Here is a 25141-nt window from a genome sequence, read left to right on the forward strand (position 1 = left end):
TTTTTTGATATTTTGTGTTCTTGGTCATTATGAATATTTGATAATATTTTATCTATTTGTGTTCATTTTGTGTATGTATTATGGTTATAATATCGTTTTCTCTATATTTTTTACAACGTTTTATTTAAAAAAAAAAGTTTGGTCTGTTTTTGGACATTTCAATTCAGGTTGTTATTCAATTCTTTTGAGTAATTTTGCATTCTTTGCATCCCTGTTGGGCATCTGTTTCTGGTCATTTTCTGGTCTTGTACCTGAACCCTTTCAAACAAGAACTGAGGACAGTAACTTCAGGGGCTCTGGTCCATGGGCCCCCTGACCTTCATTAATTCATGCGTGTTGAATACTTGAGTACTGAGATTACTTGTTCTGCATCTGTGAATGAGGCACTGAAGAAGAGTGAGTCAAAGTACTTTCACATCATAATGAGATTAGTGTGTATCCTCATCATTTGTGTTATGAGTTTGCCCTTTCCGGCTCCACCTGTTGCAGCTCAGGAACAAACAGGTAGCGGCAGGGAGCGCAGAGGAGGGGGCGGGGCTGTTCGTAGGCGGGGGAGGCTCCCGGGGCCCGCTGCAGCCAATCGGCTCTCGGGAACTGGGACAGCGGCTGACACGGTGCCAGCTGAGCTGCAGGTCACGGACTGAACAGCTCGCGGAGTTTTTAGACCAGCGAGCGAGGAAAAGTTTAGACAAGCGGATCCAAAGCAGCAGCAGAAGCAGAAGAAACAGCGGCGGCTCAGTGTTACAGCTCAGCCTGAGGGGAGCGTGTGTTTTGTGGTGAGAGGCTGTACGATCCTCGGCAGTGTTCTGAGACTGTACGGCCCCGATCCCCCCGGTGCGCGCACAGCCAGACTGTCTTTCTGGAGCGTTCACAGGTCGAGGGGCTCCGTCTAACCCGCGCACCTCCGCTGATACCTGCAGGTTCCTGGACTTGCTCTGACTCTAAACTTGGACTTAATTCCGTCTGTCGTGGAATTACTCCATAGAGATTGTGCACAAGAGACCACAATGACCGCTGATAAGGACAAAAAGAGGTAAGACACCCGCCGCCGTTTTCCCTGCCGCTCATTTTCCCGGCGCTTGTGCGTTTATTAGCTCGCAGGTTGTAAATGACACAGCCCGTCTACTTAGCGCACAGGACCTGGCTTGTCGCTGGCTGCTGGACACCTGCGGCTGCAGCGCTGCATATGATCTGGCTCGGACTCCTGCTCTGATAATGGTCCTTCTAAATCCGAGTCAGGGGCTTCATGAGGCGTTAGAGGGTCGTTAACCCGACAGTGGAAGTGAGGGTGCTTGGGTTTGTTGATTTGGTCTCCAACAGTTTCAAGCACCTTTTAAGTCAAATAAAATTCTATTTTTTAATTCGATTTATTTTTAAATGCATTTTAACTTAGTTGTTTTCAGGAAAAAACTGCTCCTTCATCTGAACAGCTGGAGCTAATTAGAAACAACTGTTCATGGCACATAAATAAAGTAATTTCTGGTCCCACAGAAATCCTATCAGCTTTTGCAGGTCAGAGGTTTGTTTTTTTTTTTTGTTACTGTTGTTTTTGTTTTACTTTTTGGACCCTGTGGGGTTTTTTTTTAACACGAACCTTCGGTTTTCTGCAGAGCTTAAACGTAAGCACAGAGGATGCTGTACAGAAAAACTTTTGTCCTGTAAATAATAATCATTTAAAACAAATAAGAGTTATGAACTTTGAGTTTGGAGCAGGTCAGAATGAGGAAAACACCCATTTTTCCAGCAAGGCAGCATTTTCAGAACAAAATCTTAGTTCTTGACCTCTGACCTCCTTTATTTTTTTTTTTAGAGCAGCCAAGTTTCTACATGAGACAAGCAGTTTCTAGAAATTAAGGTAATTGGAATTGCAGCAACTCTGATTTCCTGCAGACTAGAGCTGCTCAGAGTACACTTCACCTGGCTCACTGTGATTGGCAGCATTCAGCCGTGACCTAATGAGATTTCTGCGTTCACATAATATTGTGGTCTGTAACCAGCAGGCCAAATATTAGTAAAGTCACCTGGAAATAGAGTCCCACATATTTCATCCATGGCATTTCCTGTTCCTAGTGTCCTCCTCAAAGTGCAAGCCTGTGTATTTTTTATTGTTAGCCGCTGATGATGAGTTCAGGGACCTAATCTTGCATAATAATACCTTACCAGTTGCAGCTTTTGTCAACAAAGTACTTAATCTCTCCTCTCAGAGAGATCAGTGGAAAATCTTAATTTAATTGGTGCTTTCTCTCCAGTCAGAGAAATACTGCTGAATATGAGATGGGAAAACACAACAAATAGAACATTAAATTAAAAGATTCTGAGAGATTAGAAACTGAGAGGAAAAACTTTCACACCACTAGGAGGAGAAACAGATCAGCATTGTGGATTTTTGTGTGACGCCTTCTTGTCTATCCAGTCCACCATAGAGAAAGAAGCCCTATCAGGTCAGGCCTAAACGTGAACACAGCAGTTACTGAGACATATCAGGGATGGATGTGAGTCCAACAAAGAGAAAGAGACAAACTGACATTAGGGGAAAGAAAGCGAGACAAGTCCAGGAGCATTTCCTGTGGCTCGCCAACGCCTTGAAGCTTCTACTTGGGAAGTTTCGGCCATTTTAGGAAAGAAGGCCTGCAAGAGTGTGGATGTGTGTGTGTGTAAAAGTGTGAGAGTTCAGTACTTTCTGTCTCCACGGTCATGAGTTGTGTGTTTTCCCCTGCTTTTGTGTTGCACAGTAGCACTTCGTTGCAGCCACTGCCTGGAAGTCATAATTGCACTGATTGTGATTCATGACAGCGGCCTGGCAAACACGCTGTGTTTATTTGTGATGCTGCGATTCTGATTGGCTTTATTACTGATGTTTGTACGAGGGGCTGGAATGTTTTATGTGATGCTCCACTAAACTGTTGTTCCAAAACAATAAAGCAAATGTTTGAGAAGAAGGAACCAGAACAGTTTCAGCTTCCCAGCTTTAAAAATGATGACTTGTCAGATTTACTGATGACTTATCAATCAGTCATCATCTGTTGGTGTCTTTAACAGTGACAAGTGCTGACAAATCATGAATATCATCAGGAAACATGATACATTTTTTTTGGTGCAGCAGTGTGTGTGTTATTGCAGACCTTCTCAATTTGGTCTTACCACCTGCTGATCACTTGGATCAGGTGTGTTTAGTGATAATTTTTTTTACTCGTCAGCTATTAGTTAAGATATACTGACACGGTTGCATCAGGTTAAGCATCTAAGCAAACATGTTTCTTGTCTTCAGTGTCGCCTTGTTGTTGGGAAGATAAGACGTCTTGCTTACTGATTGGTGAAAAACTTGCACTACTTAAACAAAATGATCTGGCTATTTAGAAGTAAATGCAATGACTAATTTATTCTATGAATTCAAAGTTGTGTCTAAAGAGCAAAACTTGTGGTTTGTTAAAGATCATTTATAGAGAACACGGAGTTGCATCCATCGTATTCGAGGTTAAAACTGCTGACGGGCAGTTTTTGTTCCAGTGTTTGTCGGGGTCACAGCTTTTATCACAATTTGACATGGTAACACATTGGCAGAGTTTTTTTACCTGCATTAAATGGCTTTATTTTTACATCCTGGCTGGGCTTGTGAAGAATCTCACTCGCTTCTTTCAACATGTCGTTCAACTGGAAACAATGTTCAAAGGTCAAAGTCCGGGGCAGCTGTCAGGCTCATATACGTTACACGACCGTGGAGAGATCGATCCTTTTGGTTTTTGTTCCTGTCTCTTTTTAAAAGCTCTCACCATCATCTTATGTAACAATATATTGTTGCACAGTTTCAGGCAATAGATAAAGAGATGATTTAAATTTGGGCATGCAAATATGATATTATGAACTAAGGCAGCTGTACTGTCACTCAGCTCAGTTAGAATTTATCACTGCAGCAAATAAGTTCCCATGTCTAAAGAAAGTGGTTTATTTTCAAGTTTTTTCACGGCCACAGGACTCATTTCCATTCGTCAGAACTTTGTTAGAAGTAACTGTGGATGTTTAAATTGTAAACACTGCAACTGTCACACTGAACTTTACACCTTTTAATAATGAGTCAATGCAGGAAAGATTAAACCATTTACTGTCACCATGATCTCCATTGTTCCTGGTGTGTGTCAAGACCTATAGTATGGAATCAGTGTGTAAACTGTGACATAAACTAAGTGCTGTTGTTGTTGTTGTTGTTGTTTAATATGATTAAGAGTAAGGGGAGACATTTGGTGGATGGATACTGAATGTGCCTACAGTGATCCAAGAGGTCACAAGTGTTCATATTTTATGCTGGAAAGATGCGAAATTACCACAAAGGAATAAAGAAAGATCAAAAATAAAAACATAATCTAGACAGAAAGTTCACAATAAATAGAAAAAAATAGTTTTTACCTGAACTACCTGTGCAGTTTCTCTGCTTTGACTCCTCACCTTAAAGATTTATTAATAAAAGCGTAGTCACAATTTACATTTTTATTTATTTATTTATTTATTTATTTATTTTTGCATAAAGTACTGCACATCACAATCATTGTCACTGTTCTTTAGTCACCCTAAACTCTGTCTTTTGTTATGTTTTTGCTTAAACTCTTGTCAAATGCTGCAGAAACTGCTTGTTTTTATGTTTTAAAGTGTTTGTGGTGCAGGGGTACAGTATGAAAGATGCATTGAAGCCCGTCAGTTTGGCTCCTTGTTCTTGTGTTTGCTGCAGTGTTAATGGGCACTCCGTTGTGCTAACTCATGGGAGGAGAGGGGAGGGACAGGGAAGGCAACAAGTTGCCAAAAACAAGGCGTAAAGAATAGAATGGGAGGACAGAAAGTTGTTAAAGAAGACAGAGTGCTTATGGAGGTGCTGGAGATGAGTATAAATCAATGAGGAATTTAAAGACATGGGGGTAAAGGGCAGAAGAAGCAGCTCTGCTAACAGTGTCAGAAAGGCCTGTCAAGCCAGCGGCTCACGTCATTGCAGTGAGCTGAGGCCTGGTTGGAACTCTGCCTCATGCCTCTTTTGTGTGCTAACCCCTGCCGACCGGGCCTCCAAACACTACCCAAACACCATGCCGCTTATAGCAGCCGCTCAACTGCCCTCTAAAAGCAGAGGAATGCAAGGAAACATAGAGAGAGTAGCAAATGGTGTTTAGAGATGGGCTGAGCGCATTTCCCAGTCCTCGTAAACAAAAAATATATGTGTTGTTTCAGTAGATGGGAATTTATTATGTCAACCCAAGTAGTAGCTCCAGTCAGTATTTCCATATGACTGATGCGTAAGTAAATGGTAAATAGTCGCTTATATAGTGCTTTTATCCAAAGCACTTTACAATGTTGATTCCCATTCACACACACTTGCACACCGATGGCAGAGGCTGCCATGCAAGCTGCTCACCTGACGACCAACTTGGGGTTCAATGACTTGCCCAAGGACACTTAGACATGTAGCCGGTAGCGGGGATCGAACCACTGACCCTGTGGTCCATGGTCAACTGCCTTACCAACTGAACTATGACCGCCCCTACAGTACAAACAAATAATTAACTGTTAAATAAAACTGTTAAACTGTTAAAACAAAAGCTCAAATGATAGTCGCACATAAGTTCCACACTTTTCATCTGTGAATGAGTTTTTTTTCTCCAAACCCTTATTTGCATTTTCATTTTGTAATGATGTAGAACAGAAAATAACACAAAGGTCTCACAGTGGAGAAGCAGGAATCAGTTCATTAAAGAACATAAAATCACTGTTGTTTAGAGTTTAGAAACTTGTTCCACCATCGTGGGATCCCTGAGCTGCAGAGTTTTGCTTTTGTATGGTGATGGGACCTACAGACCTACAGACGCTGTGCCTTGGCAAAATGTCAACGTTTTGATTTAAAAACTTCCAATGCGTGAAGTTTAAAACCACCTTTGCCTAAATGATGACGTATCCAAACTGTGAGCCACACAGTTTGGATACGTCATATAAGACCTGCCAGTCACTGCTTTATTTGTAGTTTTAAAGTTGCAAGATGTTATTGCATTGGAACTTAGCACTGTAATGTTGTTGCTTTCAAGTCAAAAAGTCGAGTCTAGAAGGTATCAGTTCTCAAAGTCCTATTTCAGAGCTGTCAAAACTCAGGTGTGAGGCTGTGACCTGTCTTGTTAGTTCAGTTGCATTGAAAACTGAGGTGTGGCAGGGCTAAAACGGCCAGTACTCATTTGTTACAGCAGAAAAATGAAAGTAGAAGAATGTTCCCTACAGATACACTGCTCATTGATGCTGTAACTTAGGATTTCCCAAACATCACATCTTCCTGGATTAAAACAAAGCTGGGAACTGAACTTTTTACAACACGGGCAACTTACAAGAAGCACTTCATCACTGCCCATAATCATTCCCAGATTCCAGTGAACTTTGAGATTCACGTCAAGAATGGACTGAAATTATTAACTTCCTACTATGAACAGATTTTGAAAACTCACTCACTTTGTGGTTTGGCTCCATATTTATTTGCTCCTTTTCAGCTGAACTCTCATTAAATAAACAGTGGTTTTGAATGAGTAGCAACAGTTGAAGCCACTTCAGTTTGTTTGTCAGTTTTGAATGAATCTCTCTGTGGTTAACAAACCATCTTTGTGTTTGGGGTATAAATAAGTGAGAGGAAGATGGAGACAGAAAAGCAGGGAGACAATAGAAGACAAATAAAAAAAAAAAAGACAAATTAAAGGCCATGAGACAAGTAAAAGATTTACTAAAGAGAGACAGAGTTTGAGTAAGTGATAGAGATGCAGTGTGTTTCCCAGCTGTGTTGCTGTTGTGGTTTATTGTCATTAGTTCTCTGAGGGGAACAAGCAGCGGGGGCCGTGTGGAGGGTAAAGAGCAACATAAAGTTTTATCTGCTACTTGTGAACAGTGCTGGACTTTGTACTGGAGACACACAGTCTGTGTGGCCTAAGAGTTTCAAACCAGCAGCTGAGGAGAGACAGGGATGGTGCAGGATTTTGCTTTACATTTTTTCTTTCTGAACAAAATCCAGCAGAAATCTGTTGATTTCTGGCAGAAACTGACAAAAAAAAATCTGATGAATGCAAAATAGCTTCAAATGTACAAAAGAATGAAATAATTTATTTAACAAAAATAATGTTACACGAGTACAATAAATTGTATAGAATACACATTTAGCTACAAAACTTTCAAAAAAATAAATTTTCTATTGTAAAAAGATAATGTAAATTGAATGCTGGGATACGTGGAAATTATGATCAGCAGAACATGCTGTTTTCCATAGCCACGTTCTCACAGAGAGCTGTGGTAAAGACAAGAAAACAACGTAACATGTCTTTGTATTTATCTGCTCCTACAGTCAAAGGATTAGAGCAGCGGAGAAAAAGAGTAGAAATCAAACTGGCATTTCAGGCCCTCGTGGAGTCTGGGGGCCCTGATCAGCTGTGCAGAAAGTCCGTCAGCCCCCAGGCCCCGGCACATCGAGGGGAAACGGTAGGGGATGAGAGGAGGTGGTCTGGGAAACCTCTCTTTTGCATCTTTCCATTGTTATTTTTATCTCCTTCGTTGTCACCCGCCCACTCTTCCTCCTTTCTTCAACCTTCTGGTTTCCGTCTTCGTATTTGTTCGGATCACATTCTCTCATATTTATCTTCGACTCCCAGCTGTGCTGTTTGCCTCTACCCGCTCACTTTTTGTTGTTTTTCCTCCTCCCTCCAAGTTTCAGGTTATTTGACCAGGCCTATATGCTCCCCTCTCCCCTCCGCTTCAGAACTCTGTCTCCTTGGCGTTTCCTTTTTCCCGTCCGCCAGCTCCCAGTCTTCCTCTTCCTCTGCTACTAAAATGGCCAGGCTCCACGGTCCACTGTGTGTCACCTGGCTGAGCTCCAGGTCCTTCCAGACTCCCTTTCTTTCACCCCCATCTTGACCATGTCTGGGCCCTTTATGTTCACGCTGGAGGGAGGAGGCTTAGTTGCAGTTTCCTAAATGTTGGGCAGCACTGTAACCCCCCCCCCCACCTCCCAACTACAGTTTTTGCTGTAGTTGTTAGTTTTTGCTAATCTTAAACACCAACAAAAGTTATATTTGCTCTTTTGTTTCAATGGGCGAGTCAGAAGAAAAACGGCACCTATACAGTCCCTCCAAGTAGTTTTCATGTTTGTTTTTTTTTGATTGTTTTTATTATTTAGCTTAAATTTTATTCTTCTTAAGAAAATTGGGATTTTTGAGGATGTTGCAATGTTATGTTTTAAATTGCAACATCATGCAGGATTCCCAAAGAATGGGTAAATTAATAGTTCCTGGAGACTTCCTGGAGGGACTGATTGAACCTTTACACTGAAAGAAACGCAAAACAGCTGCAAATTAGGTCATTTTGTGTTCTTTTCTAATATATTGTTTTACATTTTTACTATCTGTACTGTATTCTGGTCATGTGTTGTCTTTGGGGGAGTATGTTGGGTCTCTTTAGTTCAGCATATGTTTTTAGTATTTGGTATTTTGTGTCTGTTTCTCAACACTGTGTTTCTCTTTGTGGTCATTGTTCAGCTGTTAGCCATAATTAATTAGGCCGTTGTGGTCATTTTGTGTACATTTGTTGTCTAGTGTGACTGGCTTTGGTCATTTTTTTTATCTGTTTGGCATAACTTCTTTTGTTATTTTTGGCCCTGGTTATTTTTTTATGTCTGGGTCAAATTTGCACCTTTAAACAGAGCCCTGTGACTTTCAAACAAGAAATATAAACACTTACTTCATAAGCGTCAAGGCTTCCCTGAAATCGCTAGGCCTGTTCAGTCACTCAGAAAAGCAATGGCAGCATGAGTCACTCAGCTCGTCATTCAGTTTCATTCAGTGATGGCAGCTCATTCATTCCTATGAAATTTACTGACTGGGTGAACAAGCTGAAAACTCTTTTAACACATTTGGGTCCAGAGAGCCTGTACACCTTCTCCAATCGGGCCAGTTGAGAGCGTTTGTAAATAAATTTAATAATTTAATCACTCAGGTCTTCAATAAATCAGATTCCAATGTCAAAAAGTCATTTTGGTGAGTTCAATATTTTTACAGCATTTAATTTCCCATTAGTTGTTTAATGGGGGAAAATATGTCCATTGCTACATTACTTACTGATACCAACTGTGGAATATGGGGTCTGGTGGCATTGCAAAAATGTTTTTTTGAATAACAAGTACTCGTACATTATGGGTGTCCAGATGCCGATAATTTACTATTTGCGACTGACATCAGCAACAGCGAGGGTTATTTATAGTAACTAGAACGTTACCAGAGGTCCTTTTTGTTTTACAAATTCATTTTACTCTTATATTCCTGTGCAGACTGTACACTTCATGTTTTCCACGCTTCTCCATCTAGGATCTCATCCTGAATCTGTGCGTTGTTCGTCTGAAAGTTGCTCCATTTATTAAACACCGGTCAACGCCATATCTTTAATCTTTACTCCATGAGTAATGCAGTTTTTTTTCAAAGTGCATTGGTTCTTGGTCATGAGAGGAACCACAAACACATTAGTCTCACTTTCTGCTTGTCCCGCCTGTGTGTTAAGAGCGTCTTCACCCTGAATTTCAGCCATTTTAAATAATTTCTCCCTCCAAACTGGATTTGTTGTCTCTAACAAGCAGTAAAAACAGAGCTGGTAGCCAGATGCCATTCACAGACTGCAGCACTGCATCAGGTCTGGTTTCTACCTTCACAGGAGACGTTTTGCTGCTAAAATAATATGATAGACCAACGGCTTGTCCCTTCAGGGGTCGCCACAGTGAAATGTGTTTCACATGTTGATTTGACTTGTGTTTTTAGGCCGGATGACCATCCCACCCGCAACCCTCCCATATTAATCTGGGCTTGGGGCTGGCACTGGGGTGGCCGTTGGTGGCTGGTCGGGTCTGCACCTGGTGAGGTGGGATTCAAACCTGTGCCCTTCTGCATTCAAACTCAGTGCTCTAACACTGTTCACCATGCCCCCCTTAAATAATATGTTAGAAACAATTAAAATATATCCTAAGATACAGTTGACACTGCGAGTAAATATTCAGACTTAACATGAATCACGAATGTATGGTAGTTATGAAATTGTATTTCATAATATGAAAAACCCAGGAGGCAAGTCAGGTAATGTCCTTTTATTATAAGAAACGATGCACAAAAAAAAGGCAGAACTAGTCCGACTGAAGATATGAAATTATCTTGCTGGAGGACCAAATGGATGTCCAAATGGACCAAAAACAAGAGTTTAGCCTCAGTGCTGCCTCATGTCCTGCTTAAACCCAGAGTAATATAAAAGTCAAATCTGATATTTGTGGTGGATGTGGGCCTATCAGTTCATTATTTGATCATTTCTGACACTAGTGTTAGGAGGACAAAAACAATCCACAGCACAGTGAGTCAAAAGAAACTGTTTCTGGTAGCAAGGGTCCTGTCAACTGTGTGTGTGTGTGTGTGTGTGTGTGTGTGTGTGTGTGTGTGTGTGTGTGTGTGTGTGTGTGTGTGTGTGTGTGTGTGTGTGTGTGTGTGTGTGTGTGTGTGTGTGTGTGTGTGTGTGTGTGTGTGTGTGTGTGTGTGTGTGTGTGTGTGTGTGTGTGTGTGTGTGTGTGTGTGTGTGTGTGTGTGTGTGTGTGTGTGTGATATGGAGACAACATGAGACACTTGGACCAATATCTCCAAACCTGCATAGAAAGATGCCAGGGCAGGTAAAGGAGACACTGCCAATCCCCGTCTGGTCAGCTGACACCACCCGTGGTGTCTATCTCTTTCTGTCTGCAGTGACTGCAGATCGACGGCTCGCTTGCTCTCTCTCTCTCTCTGTGTCTCCTCTGTGCTTCTTTCAAACAGCCAGTCTATCCCAACCATCAGTGTGGCGTGGGCAGGTTTGTTTGTGCCAGAAAGCGTGTGCTTGTGTCTGTGTGTCTGTGTGTGCGTGTGCCTGTGTGTGTGTGTATTTCGCTTTCATGGAATATCAGCAATCTCGTGCATCGTTCTTCCCCTGATTGAGCTGAAGTTGAGGGCCCTGGCTGGGATAACTGTTTGTTTTTGTGTGTGTGGGGGGGGTGTTTGGCTGTGTTTCCAGAACTCTATGTTCCTCGGGATCACAGATTAGCTAGTGCTGTATTGTTGCTCTGTTTGTGTTCGGCCAGGCACCACAACTACAGGAGAGTAAGAAGGAAAGGTGTGCGTGTGTGTGTGTGTGTTCAATGCTTTGAGATGCAGTCGACTAATTGTAAACAGATTCTTTAAATCCACTTGCTCTTAGAGTCTTTTCTAACACTTCAGGTGATTTGAAAAACATATGGAGTGAAAAGTATGAATGTATGAATGTATAAATAGAAAAGTTCTGGAGCAGTTCCTTTCACTCACCTTTTTGTGTTAACAAAACGCGTCCTTCAAGACCAGGTCATGGCCTCGTTTGAATGGTCAGCGAATGAAATTTGTAAATTCGTGCTCAGAGACACAGATGCTAATGATGAACATTTTTTAATTACTAAGGAAGAGTGGCAAACAATTCAGCTTGACACCTGCTCTGCTGAGCCGATCATGTTATCAATAATCACGTGGACACCACAAGTTAATGTAAGGGCCTGTGGTTCTCTGCATTAGCAGCAACAAACAATTCAGGACTTTGCATAAACTTGAAAAGAATCTTCAGATCAGTATCCTCAGATATAATGACTCGTGCACATTTTGACTTTACTAATTCCTCCTTAGCGCAGTCAGAAAATAAAAGTTGGTCAATAAAATGTGCGCCAAACCATCCCAGTGCTGTGTGATGCCAAACAGCTATGTCAACATGGTTCAGCCCTTTTTCTGTTGGTAAATATTTCTTATGTTTCTCAATGCATCAGTAATATTCAACTAACTGAAATAAAAGTCAAAGCTTAAAAAGCTTTTTGCTTAGGATCCAGAGAAATCCTCAGGAAGTGATTGAGCTCTTTCAACAAATGCCTCTGAGGCCCTGTGAGAGGGCATGTGGGCTCAGGTTCAAGGTTGGACTCAGATTCCTTTTATGTGCAAGCAACCTGTTGATTCGGATTTGAAAATGCAAAGCATCACGATGCATGGACATTTCTGTGCGTACAGTTGGGTGTCGCACCCAGCCTTGATTTTGTGGATCTCTACTTAAGTTGGTCTGTGCAGTTGAAAATGCTTCAATTTCACTTTGCATGCACATTTCTCACTGTAAGAAAACTCTATTGACAACTATTGTTACGCATGTCAACTTGAAGCGCTCTGAGATCATCCTGACCAACACAAACTTGCATATATGAACAGATGAAGCGTTAAACAGTGCAGACAGACAGCGCTGCAGGGGGAAGCAGTATTAACTGTCTCTTTACTGCCAGCAGACACAATATATTCTGGAGCAGCAGCTCTGTCTTCGCTTTATTGTTTTTGTTTGTCTGTTTTGTTTCCGTTCGGACTGAACGTGAGAGCTGCTTACTTCTAATCCTGCGTTTGTGTCCGCAGGGTTCGCGCACATGCACACGTGTGCTGTGCTGTATCCCCTCAGGCTTCAGTTTGCACAGATTGAATGACATGTTAATCAAAGAGAGAGAGAGAAAGAAGAGATTGAAAAAGCTGGAGGGGGTTTAGGAAAAGAGGAAAATGAACAAAGGTCGAGGGCACGGAGGACAGTTGGTGTCACACTTTTAAAAAGATAAGTGAGCTTACTTTGCCCAGGAGCTAAGTGACAAGAGCTTCTGGTTGAAGAAACATCTGCCTCAGCTGCATTGTTCAAACACGACACAGCCTGTTGGGTGATAGTGCAGATTAGATAGACCTTAGACATGGAGCCACACATAGGTGATTTACAATCCACAGTTGGAAAATGTTACCACAAATTATGGCAAAATGTAGGTTCAATCTGCATCTTTAATACTAATAACCCTGAACTCACGGGATAAGCTGAAAGGACAAAAAAAAAAGTGCTATTGAAATATGTTTAAAATACTATATTTAAGTCAGGCACAGTCACACATCATGACAGCAGCAAACGATATACTGTAGAAATAATGTTCCCACACAAAAGCTAAAGGCGTTAATAGTTAAGAGGACATATTGTATAAAGATACTTGCTTTGAATTTTATTAATTAATTATATAATGTGCTGATTATTTATTTCTGTATTTTTTTATTAATCATTGTAGATGTGCAGGGAACTGCTGCAAAGAAGCAAAAAGAAGTTTGAAAACAGGCTTTAACACGATCATCGATAGTTCACTCGGTTACCTGAAAAAGAATTGTTTCATCCGTAGTTTTAGGAAATCAACAAGAGCGAAAAGGCCAAATGGAGCTATCAAAAGTAGTGATTTGCCGAAATATGCAGCTCACACTAAAAAAGACAGAGACAGCATTAGATGTCTGTGGTCTTTAGACCAGGCAGCCACGATGTGCAGTTGGTTGCTTCAGAAAATCTGATGCTCATTTCCTGGCACATTCCACAACTATTGATCAAGTAACTGGCTCTCAATCAATGAGCGCTTCCCTATTGACTGGTATTGAAAATATCCCTGATATCCTCGTTTACTTGGCAGCTCTTCTTGCCTCTGTTTTTTTTCCACATGGGAAAAAACAGACGTTTCAGCTTTAGCTTTATTTAGCTACAGTTGCCACTGCTCCACATTCAGACTGATTCAGAGTGTGTGTGTGTGTGTTTGGCCTTTTACCTCGTGTGTGTGCGAACTGCACTTGTGACTCCCTGTGGTTTAGAATGACAGCGTTATTTCTGTCACTCAGGTTTCAGAATGTCAGGTATGTATTTTCTAGCTGACTCAGATGTGGAAGCAGTGCTCAAAGCCTGCACGCAACTTTTTTTTTCCACATTTTTTTATTCCTAATGTTTATTTTGTCCTATTGTGGCAGTAAACCACATCATGCGCTGGGTCGGCACAGCTGACTGCCATCCCAGTGGTGCATGGAGCTGCTTTCATGAATGCTGCGTGCCGTTTACCACAGATTGTATAAATGTTGGCTGGCGGTATAAAACTTGATTAAAACAGCTGTTGGTTTCTAGGGAAAGTCAGCTGATCATGTTTCTATGTGTATAGTACAAGTAACTAAAGCTTTTGGACAAATGTACTGAGGGTAAAAAGTACAATGTTTCTCTATGAAGCGTAGCTAACTAGTCTGTACCTAATTTTATTACCTAAATTTAGTACCTAAATTTAATTCTTCCTCCTGATCTGAAACAGCTCTGCTTTGCGCTTTACACTCCACCACCCTCGCACAGCCCTTCAGGTCGTCATAGTTATAAAATTGGAATAGATAAAAAAATTTTGCAGAATGTGCTAAGCAAGCAGAAATTGTGTCTCTTTCCTGATTGAATAGAAGGGCCAGCTTCACTCACAGGCCTTTAGAATCAAATATCTGTGCACTAGCTTCAACCTCTCGACAATAAGATAAGTTATGGAGCATATATCTATTTTAAAAAATCTTTGGTAATTGTTGCAGATATCTTTTAGTGATGCCCTTGAGCTAGTGTATTCAATATCGGCACTGATGCCATTCTGTTATTAAAATCTGAATCTCAGTTTACATCTTCTTAAGCTTCAAACAGATTCCAGTGTTCTGAACACAAACACAACACAAATGGTCATCACACGCCGCAGGTGGATGCCGTTTAGGTCCTTTTAGGGCTTTGCACGCAGTGTTTGCATGAGTGCAGGATGAGGAAAATATCTGGCAACCCGCAGCAGCCCAGCTTAGGTTGCTGTTCTCACGGTCTAAAAGCAGGGGTAAGATGTGCCAATGAATCAGAGCTGAAAAGAAAATGTTATCTCAGCCATTATGTCATTTTCTGGCGGGGACAGAATTCGTAGCTTTGGTTCATGGGGTGGTTCAATTTTGGCAGCTTCACCTGTCCATGCTTGATGTTTCATCAACGGGTCGGAGGTCAACGATTGTGCTGTTTGGGTTCTGTTTGGTGCCAGGGTTTTTTCAGCTTTTACAGTACGATTTCACACTGTTTATTCTCATAGTCTGGTCAAGCAGCTTTAGTCACTAGAGGTGACCTCATTGTGCTTGTACCTGTGTGTTTTGTGTTGAAATTATGTGTTTGGGCAGTGGATAGTGTGTCAGGCTTAAGTGACAGAAGCTTGGGTTGTGGTGCGTTTGACCTCTGGCCTGTTTGTTTCTTTCTGTCTTTTAGTTTGTAGATGAACAGCGGAAGATGATTCGTGGAACATGACTCATTTCACATCTGTGCGTGTGTGTGTGAGACAGAGAGAGATACCCTTATACGACTTGTTTAATCATCACAAGTCTGCGTTGTGTTTATTGATCTCACATTTCCAGTTGGCTTGCGTCTGATCACAGGAGTGACAAACACCTCATATTGGCAGCACAATTTATGAATGACTGGTTGGTTTGCAGCGGTAACAGAAGCACATATATGTACCTAGATTATTAACGTTTTAAGGGTTTAAACTTTGCTCTACACTCAAATTTAAATATTTTGTGTGTGTGTGTATATATATATATATATAGACAACTCAGTGTTAGTATCTGTATCAATTTATCAGCTTAAATTATAGATTTGAGTGCAAGAATAACTGTGTGGTAGACATGACAGGATCTTCCAAAGTGAAGATGCATCACTCCACTGGATTTTCTCAAACTACAGTCCTACAGCATCTTCTCTCACAACCAATCTTTGGTACAGACATTGGATAAAGAGAGCTCTTTAAGCTACAGTATTAAGCGTCATTAGTGAAATGTGAAACAACCTGCTGCTGGCATCATTTTGACCATTTTAACTAGATGAGTGTTTTGTACAATAATGATAAATTATGTCTTACTCAAAGAGGCTCACTTTGGTCTTGATGAATAATTGTGCAGGAAATTACTTATCGATTTATCCAAATTTTTAAGGCAATAAAATGAAAAATAAGCAAGCTTATTTTTACGGTCCGGCCCCGTGCTGCAGCACAAACTAGGTTAGCCAATGGTGATAACTCACACTAATGTGGACAGGAGATTGCTGTGGACAGGTTCTGTCAATATTTAGTCAATCAAAGATACATTTTCCAAAATGAGCAGATATTCGCAGGACGTTCAAACGCTATGTCTGTTTTCACTTTTATTGACCTTTTTGTTATCACCTGAAAAAAAGCAAGTTTGCTGATGTTTTTAATCTGCGACTATTAAAGTTGGATCCTGCGAGATGCAGTAAAACTGAGAACGTATAACTGCTGTAGTATAGCGGCTTATTGTGTCTGTACAAACAGTGCAGTGAAAAACACACAAACATGAAAGAGTACGTGGATCAAAGTGCTTTGCGCCAGTGATAATAAGCAGATACTTTACGGATCCCTGCATCACTTCATGTCACATCATCACATGCCCATCTCACTCTTTCTTTTTTCCTTTTTTTTTTGGCTGAAAAGAGTGAAATTTCTTAAAAAGGCTTTCAAGCGATTTTCAGGACGTTTGATAAGTGTCCAACTATTATTGGGATGAGTTAAGTGAGCGACTGCATCAGTAATTGGCTGAACTCACACACCGTATTTTCCACATGGCTTGATCGCATGAACTCGGTACCCTCTGCAGCCCAACTGTTGCGGCTCGTCAGATGTTCATCTCTGCTCCGAGCAAAGCTGGAAGCAGCAGTGAAGGTTATTTATACAGTACAGTACAGTACAGCACCTTTCTGACAGATGTCACAGACTGCATCTCAGTGAGACAAAACAGATGCAATGTGGCAAAATAAAGCCGAGTCTAAACAGGAGCTGTAGCCCATGGGCTGGCTTTAAAGAAGCATTCACAGGTCTGAGTTCATGGCTGATAAACTGGAGCTTAACTCAGAATTGAGGGACCACCACCTAGACCTGACCTCGGTGACCTTCGGGTGACAGACCTCTAAAAGGGATTGAACATACTTTCAAGTGGATACTGAGCTTAATATTTGTTGCCACATGAGTCGTGAAAAAGCATTATCAGAAAGGAACTTACGATTATTTCCTTTGTGCAAAAGTCTGTTTTTTTCTCCATATAAATTTGAACACATGGCGGCTACATAAACTGATGCACAGTGTTCTTGTGTCTTTGTGCTACTCTGCTGCTGCACAAATATTTTCTATTTGGGGACAATAAAGTTAGATTCATTCATTTAACAGGATGCCAAAAATGCTAAAAATATTTGCATTTATAATAATGAATAATAACAAAAAACAATCCTCACATTTGCAAACTGTAAACTTTGCAAACAGGTTTTGACCAAAGTGCTTGAAACAGACCATTTCGGTTTTACAGGAAAAAACATTAGATTAGGATTGATGACTGTAATCACATTAAAAAAGCAGAAAAGATCAGATAAAATGATATGAATCTTTCAAGCAAAAACAGAGGAAAGACTGCCAAATATTCTATTACATGCTTCCTCTTTAAAAAAACAAAAAAACTCAAATTGCTCCATTGTAACCTGAGCAATACATAAAATATACACTAATCAATGAATAACATAAAAAGGTTTATACACCAAAAATATTCACTAAAATGTAGATTCAGAGAATTTTTCTTTGGCCAAAAAATACACAATGATGTGACGTGGAAACTTCACAAATTAGTTTCTGGATTATTTAAAGTATGTGCAAAAGTAATTTTAGCTTTTTAAGGTGGACAGAGTAACGTTTAATAAAAGAAAAACTGCAGTGCTGCAAATGCTGAACGTAAAGAGTTTAACAAATACATTTTGCCGCCTTTGACCTCTGGTGTGTGTGTGTGTGTGTGTGTGTGTGTGTGAGTGTGTGAGAGGGGTCAGTGGGTACATCAGAGCGCTCGGTGCCTCAGCAAAGTGCTGTGACTTCCATAGTCGCAGCAACAATGGCCCCAGACAATCAAACACACACATACACACTCACACACTCACACACTCACACACTCACTCACACACACACACACACACACACACACACACACACACACACACACACACATCCAGGGGCTAGTCAAAGTTCCGTTGACTAGATGGAGTGACGCCGTCGGTGGCTGTCTGCCGTTCGCTGGCTCATCAGTAATGCGGGTTTATGTGATTGTCGGTCAGGGTTAATAAGTTTAAAGCTCAGGGAGATGCACTGATGGGACACACACTCCACCAGATAAGATAATGGTGCTTCTGTGCTCGTCCCTTTCTGTTAATTGCACGCTGTCATCTCCTTAATGTGCGTTCATGTGTTTTAAATGTGTTGTTTTTAAGCCTCTCGTGTTTCTGTGTGGTCCACATGGTGGATAGAAGGGAAGCTGGGATTTTCTTTTTTTTTTAATTATTATAATTTTTATTGGGAGCCAGTGGAACCACCAACTCTTATGTTGCTAATGTGAAACAGATGTTTTTTCACCTGCTTTGGTTTTTCCATCAAAGCATGTTGTAAACAGGTGTTTGTCAGCACACAGAGAAAGATTTAATGTGAGCTGCTACAAGAGAGTGTCATTCATTTCACCTCCTTATTGGGCCTCTTTTCAGTCTCACTTTCAAAGATATTATTTTCTGCTGCAAATCAACATCTTTTTACTTGAAAAACATTTATATTAGAAAAACATAAATTCTACTAGAAATGTTTTAGTTTTCTCTTATTTAAAAAAAAAAAAAAAAGTTTTGTTAGACTCTGTAATGGAAATGCTCGGGTGATAGAATTTAATGAACACAAAGTTGTGTTACCTGCAACATTAGGCAGCATTATCTGATGATCAAGGCCGCTCAGGAAATACTTCTGGGAGTAGGAAGTGAGGAGAAAAATGTTGATTTGCTTGTCAAATGCTCCTACACACTACTTTTCATTGGATTTTCATTTTGTATTTGAAATGATTAAAAACAACACTGGTGCTGAAGGCATTTTACTTTTCAGTTGCAATGAAAGGCTGCTTTTATTGTGTAGCAAGTTTTGAGTGAACAGGCACTTTAAATACTTCAAACAGAAGTAGATCAGAGATGGAGCTTTGATGCAGCAATAAGGTGTGACAGGCCCTCAACACAAAAGAGGAAACGAAAGAGAAATGAAAAATGAAGTTAAATAATGAAAAATAATTACATTTTTTTAAAATAATAGATTATTTGAAGAGTTTGTATGGGACTGTAACGTTGAGCACAGGCCGACATTTGTATTCTTTCTGATCATATCCAGCTCTGAGCTTTTAGGTGCGGCAGCAGGGAGTCAAAGAGAACACGCCGTCCTTTTTAAAACACAGCCTCCCAGGCTTTGTCTGGGACCAAAAAGTCCAGAAACCACCCAGAATAATGCTTTGTGTGAATGTAGGTTTTTGTTAATGTTGGCAGGGATGGAGTGTATTGTTGGACTGAGTGGATACGGTGCTGGTACAGGACTTTGGCTCCGGTTCAAATGGACTTGGACACAACACAAACTGAAATACTTCACCTGCATTTACTGCAGAGCAAATCTGTGTGCTACATTTATATTTATTGGATAATTTTTTGCAAACTTGTGTTCAGTTATTTGTTTTGGCCTTGAATTGTTTTTTTTAACTCTGAGGGTGCTGTGTCTGCATGCATCACTGCTCAATTTACTGTTTTACTGTTTAAAAATGTTTTTTCCCTTTTGCACTGTTGTATTGTATTTTCTGGCCATGGATGTTGCAGATCTGAATCGGATGTGCTCTGCTCTGATAAACTGCATCGTGTCACCACAGACAGAGGGTATGTGAAGTTCAGCAGGGCAGAGACACCCCGGTTGTTGTGGTTTGTGAAATTCTCTTCGTCACAGAGCCTGCAGACACATCAGAAACTGAACAGCTATGTTCAGGGAAATTGTTTTTACCTTAAGCTGTTTGGGTTTTTGCCTTCACATGCTTAGCTTGTGTCAAAATACATCTTTTCCCACTTTGGGTCTGTGAAATAAAGCCATCATCTGAATGTAAACACTTTTATCCTCCTCAGGAGACTCATTAAGTCTTTATGAGGCCTGCAGTGTTGTTACTCTGTTAACAAGGCCTTGGTTTTATGTGTTGATGACAGAAATGTGGCCCATTTGTAAAATGAAACGTAACAAAACCGGAAAGCGTTTCTGTTTTGGGACTGACGATATGATTTACTGCTGCTGTGCCTGTTGTATAAGAATCTCGCACACGAAAAGTTCCCACAAATGCCAGTGAATGCGACAGTAAACTGAACTTTCTCAGTGGAGAAATCTGTTCTACATCTGGGCGACTGTGTTGCACAATTGTCTCATTAGACCACAGCAGTTGGGTCGTGTGGCTGACAGGTGCGGGTCCAAAACAAGGAAATGCATGCAGTGTTGGGAAGGTAAAAAGAGGTCAGAAATATTGGAGATTTGGAAATGGTTTGGACTTTAAAGCAGGAGAAGAAGCAGAGGGACCTGTGCTGACAAAGACAAGCGACATCACAAACCTTTTCCAGAATTTCCAAACTGTGCAAAACACACCGGCAGTGGCACCTCTCGGCCTTTTCGATCACTTTCTCATACAATAAGCTGAGATGCAGTGAGGATGGTTTTGCATCTCATAGTTTAGGACACGACGGCCAGTCAGAAAAATGGAACAAAGTGGCAATAACATGGACAAAATGATGATGTAATATTTTAACTAAAAGAAGGTGAAAGTCTTTATTATTAAAGAAAAAACTTCACCTGTAATAGTTGAAACACATTTCAGATTTTGCTGGAGTTCAGCCATATATTCTCTGTTCAGATAAAATATTTAATATCACATTACATAAATAGTTATTTTTTAAAATCATGTTGTCCTTTTTCCTCTCCTTACTATCAGAAAAAGGTGACTTTCAGTACAAGATGCTGGACTCTACCGTGTGCTTACATTGGTCACTGTCCATCCTCACATGCCTGAATTACTGAAATGGAAAAACATGCAGGCTTCACTTCAGGCATTTCCAGCTATTCTGTGCACTTTGTTTGAAGTGGATTTCACCACAGCAGGATGACTGTGCGACATTCTGCTGAGGATGCTGTCCTTATGTAGGAGCCTTCAGACTCATCCTGTCGTGCTGTTGCTTTGGAGGGTTCACATTTAAATCGGACAGATCTTCACCAGGTGTCTTGTGTACCGACAGCGTGGTGATGCTAAAAGAGTGTGAGCATTAGACAGAGGCCAGATAAGGCCAAACTCCATGTGTGATATCCTAATATGGTTTGTTGTGCTGCTCTCTTGGATCAGACACTGAACTTCTAGACTTTCTGTCTTTTTGAGCTTTGACATCAGAATTGGACTAATTTCATTTCAGAGTAAAGAGCCAAAAAAAGTAGCTGTAATCTTGGAAAGTGACTCGGTGTTTGGCTCACTGACATGAGCGTGGCATCGTGCACAAAACAGCTTTTTGACTCCTGAGATTGCAGTTTGATTGTTTCAATAATTAACTTCATCTTCGTAGCCTCATTGTTATTTTTGTCCCACTGAATTATCTGCAGGAAATGAAAATAATCACCTGGTTGCACGTCTTAAACAGTTGTGCACAGGGTGGTTTCTTTTCAAAAACAAATGGTCTATTAAAACCCTCCCTGCTGCCCTCCGTGTTGCATGGCTGCACTCCAAACACATGCCGCCCTTGTGTGTTTCCAAAGTTCAGATGAAATTTTGCTCAGTAATTCTTGCACAATCCGAGTGAAAATAAACAACAAACAAACAGACTCATGAAACCCGACTTCATGCGCTTTTATATTAGAATTTAATTTGGTTAAAGGCAGATTGGAGGAGAGGAAAGTGATCATCAAAAGAGCAAACGCACAAAAGCATTGTTTGGATGTGCACAACTGGTTTAGAACATGTAGTTTTAATAATAATAATGTAAATATAAAAATTATTGACTTTTAGAGTGTAGATAACAAATAAAAAAAATTAATATTCGTCCTTGGTGTGTGTGTGTGTGTGTGTGTGTGTGTGTGTGTGTGTGTCTGTTGGGTTAGTGGGAACCTGTTCATGTTGATTCAACAGGAGCCGAAATGGTTTGATGATGTATCGGTGACTATTTTGTTTTAAGGGCAAAGTACAGTGTGTATTTGTGTGTGTTTGAGTTGTGTCTGTGTAGAGTATTGAAAACTGTATTGCAGTAGAACACGTTAGCTCTGGCATCTTTGATAAAATTTTTTTTTTCTGATTTAAATCATGATTTTATGGATTTAAAACAGGTTTTGTCTGTCGCCAGCTTGTCAAAAAAAGAAATGTAGCGCTGATGAATTTATAGGTCCAGCCATATTTGTAAAATGTTTTGATTCAAAGACAACAGATGACCATACAGCATTTTACCTGGGAGTATAAAGCTTTTTGCTCTTGTTGATTATTTGCACTGGTTTCAACATTTTAAGTCCTACAACTTTGGTGCACACAGAGGTTGTTTGTCTCTCCCCCTTCATACAAGGGAGGCATCTGTTGTTGTTGTTGTTGGTAGGTGGCGGCTGGTGTAACACGATTTTTCACTTCAAACGGACCAAACTTACGTCGGCACATTGCATTTGCCAAAGAAAAACAATTAGAGACCTTATCTAGTAATTACGAGACCCGGGACTGGGGGATCTCTTGAATATGAGAACCTTTCAGAATCTGCCTTAGATTAATGAAGTTTTTAGGATGTATCATAATAGTTTTGTGATAAAATATTTAAAATATTTCCAAAACTCTATAGTAAAACAGAACTGTCGATAGATTTAGCCTTTCCTGAGCCTGAGACAAGACGATAAGGGTTAAATGTCACAAGCTTAGGCCCTGATTAAATAAAAGCTGTGAAAATCTTTATGCTGCTGTCTCAATAGAAAATTTGCTTCAGTTTTACAGGACATAGTTTCATGTCGTGTCAGTAACGCTACCCCCAAACAATATAACCTCTTAGAAAATATCATTCCAGTCCAATCCAGGTGATCTAGATGCAACAACACGTATGTACACTCTTTTGTTCTGTAAAAAATGGTCCTAAATATAACATACGCCTTAAATATTCACAGTGCTGGTGGGAAGTGTAAGTAAATCCCCATTTTAAAAACTGGTTGAGTCTCAATTGGCAGTAGGAAGCTTAAGCAAGCTGCAGATAGATGTGGATTAGACCTGCACAGAACTGCGTCACCTCAGACTTCAGAGCTCATACCACAGCACCAGTACATTTACCCAGAGGCAGCAAAGCCCTAGATTAGGATGTTCCACCCTTTTACACTACAAGTGAAAATGGTGGAGCATCAAAGTGCTTGGTCAGTGGCTACACAACTTAAATTGTCTCTATTTGGACAAATGTCTGAACACTTTATCTTTCCAGCTTTATCTGAACTAACAATTCTTAATGCATATTCTTGTGATATATATATATATATATATATATATATATATATATATATATATATAATATATGTGTGTGTGTGTGTTTCACTGACTTGATTTGGGTGTTGTTCCTTAAAATAGACTGTTATAACTCCCTCGTCGGGTGTGCCTTGTTGTCAACTTGTTTATTTATTGATTGATTGATTTTTATTATACTCCTGTTTTATGGACATTATTATGGCTGCTTTGGCTGTTTTGCTTGTGCACTTTTTTCAGCTTCAAATGGAGGCCAGATAGAAATGTAGTTATCAACATAATTACTGTACCAATGAATCAAAATCTGTAAGCAAAATAGTTTTTCAGTAAAAACAAAAGGACCTTTGAAACAATAAAGTGCAATAATAGTACCGCAAAACACAACTGAAAGTAAAATCATCCTTTCTTTTTGTTGCAGGAGTAGCTCCGAGCGGCGTAAGGAGAAGTCTCGGGATGCAGCTCGTTGCAGGCGCAGCAAAGAGACGGAGGTTTTCTACGAGCTGGCTCACCAGCTCCCTTTGCCCCACAGCATCAGCTCGCACCTGGACAAGGCCTCCATCATGAGGCTGTCCATCAGCTTCCTGCGCACACGCAAGCTGCTCGCCACAGGTAAGAACACTGCATCACACACACGCGCACAGACACACACACAGAGTAACATGCAAGCTGCTGCGTGGTGCGTTTAGATTCAGTGGACAAAGGAAAACGTGCCCGTGTGAATCACTGCTTCCAGGTACTGCTTTGGCGTGATAGCACATCAGATTGGTGTGTGTGTGTGTGTGTGTGAGACTAATTGTCCATTGAGGTAGGAAGGTATGCGTTGGAGCCTTTCTTTGCGCTTCTCCTTCCTCTTGTCTTATTTAAAATTAGAAGCGGAGGAAATACGACAAAGAAACAGACCCATTGTTCTGGAATTCCTCCACTGCGTCGCTGTCTCGAAATGGGATCAGAGGATGGCGAAAATTAAACAACTGAAGCAACATTAGCACTCAACACTGCAGCTTTTTAAAATTCATAAATAACAACAATAATAAATCTTTTTACTATCCCCTGAACAGTTGTGAATGTATGCCACTTCACACCTAACAGAAAAAAACTCGCTCATGTTTCAGTATAAATAACTAGTAAGGGGATGAACATCCATCGTGGCACCAAACTGAATTTCTGGTGTGCAATTTAATTTCTTCAATTTCTCTTTTTGCTTTGGAATCTGATCTGATCATGATCAGTAATAGAATGTAACATCAGGTTCTGGGGCATTGAACAGTAATTGGCTGCTGAACAAGCCTTTGTAATAACTGGCCGGCAGAACAGGAAGGCATTTTGATTAATACGACGGATTAGCGTTATCTGCAAACCTGTACGCTGCCAACTGCCATTTTGATCAGGCCCTGCTCCCCTCTTATGTAACTTTTAATGTCCTGCTTATTTCGTTTTATGAATTGCTTTGCATTGTTTGCTGGGGACACAATGATGCATGCATCCAATGTTTCCTTAAACATTGTTGACCAGTGTTTCTCATTTCTTTTGATTTGTAGAGTCATCAATCAGAAAATGAATCAATCATGCATGAAAATGCCCTTTTCATTTTTATAGCCACTTGTTCAAGTAAGTGCAGTTAAAAGTAGATATCATATGATGAAATTGAGTTTTATTTTTTTAATTAGATATTCATAGTTATTTATAGTTATTTATTACAAACTTACATTTACTATCTCCTCGTCTCTTTGATAGTTACAAAAAGGTCATTTTATATGATAAAATGTTTATGTGGACATGTGCTGTTTGCTTATGTTCACATACACAAGAGTTTGTTACACAGCCGTTTCTTGTTTCTTGCCTTATCCCAGGGGTAACTTGTGGTGCAGATGTGATATTAAGCTCTA

General features: G+C 40.4%; 1 protein-coding gene across 2 annotated transcripts in view; it reads left to right on the forward strand.

The window, feature by feature from the left end:
* The first annotated feature begins 613 nt into the window (after nt 1-613).
* epas1b (endothelial PAS domain protein 1b) overlaps nt 614-25141 on the forward strand; it is a 49531-nt gene continuing 25003 nt past the window's right edge. The window contains exons 1-2 of one of the 2 annotated variants that reach the window (XM_067512457.1): nt 614-1033; nt 23674-23864. In XM_067512457.1, the coding sequence (XP_067368558.1) occupies nt 1008-1033; nt 23674-23864 (217 nt within the window). In that variant the 5' untranslated portion in view covers nt 614-1007. The remainder of the gene's footprint in view (nt 1034-23673; nt 23865-25141) is intronic. The other variant, XM_067512466.1, reaches the window with a different exon arrangement.

Source organism: Channa argus, chromosome 1, assembly GCF_033026475.1.
Source record: "Channa argus isolate prfri chromosome 1, Channa argus male v1.0, whole genome shotgun sequence".
Taxonomy (NCBI): domain Eukaryota; kingdom Metazoa; phylum Chordata; class Actinopteri; order Anabantiformes; family Channidae; genus Channa; species Channa argus.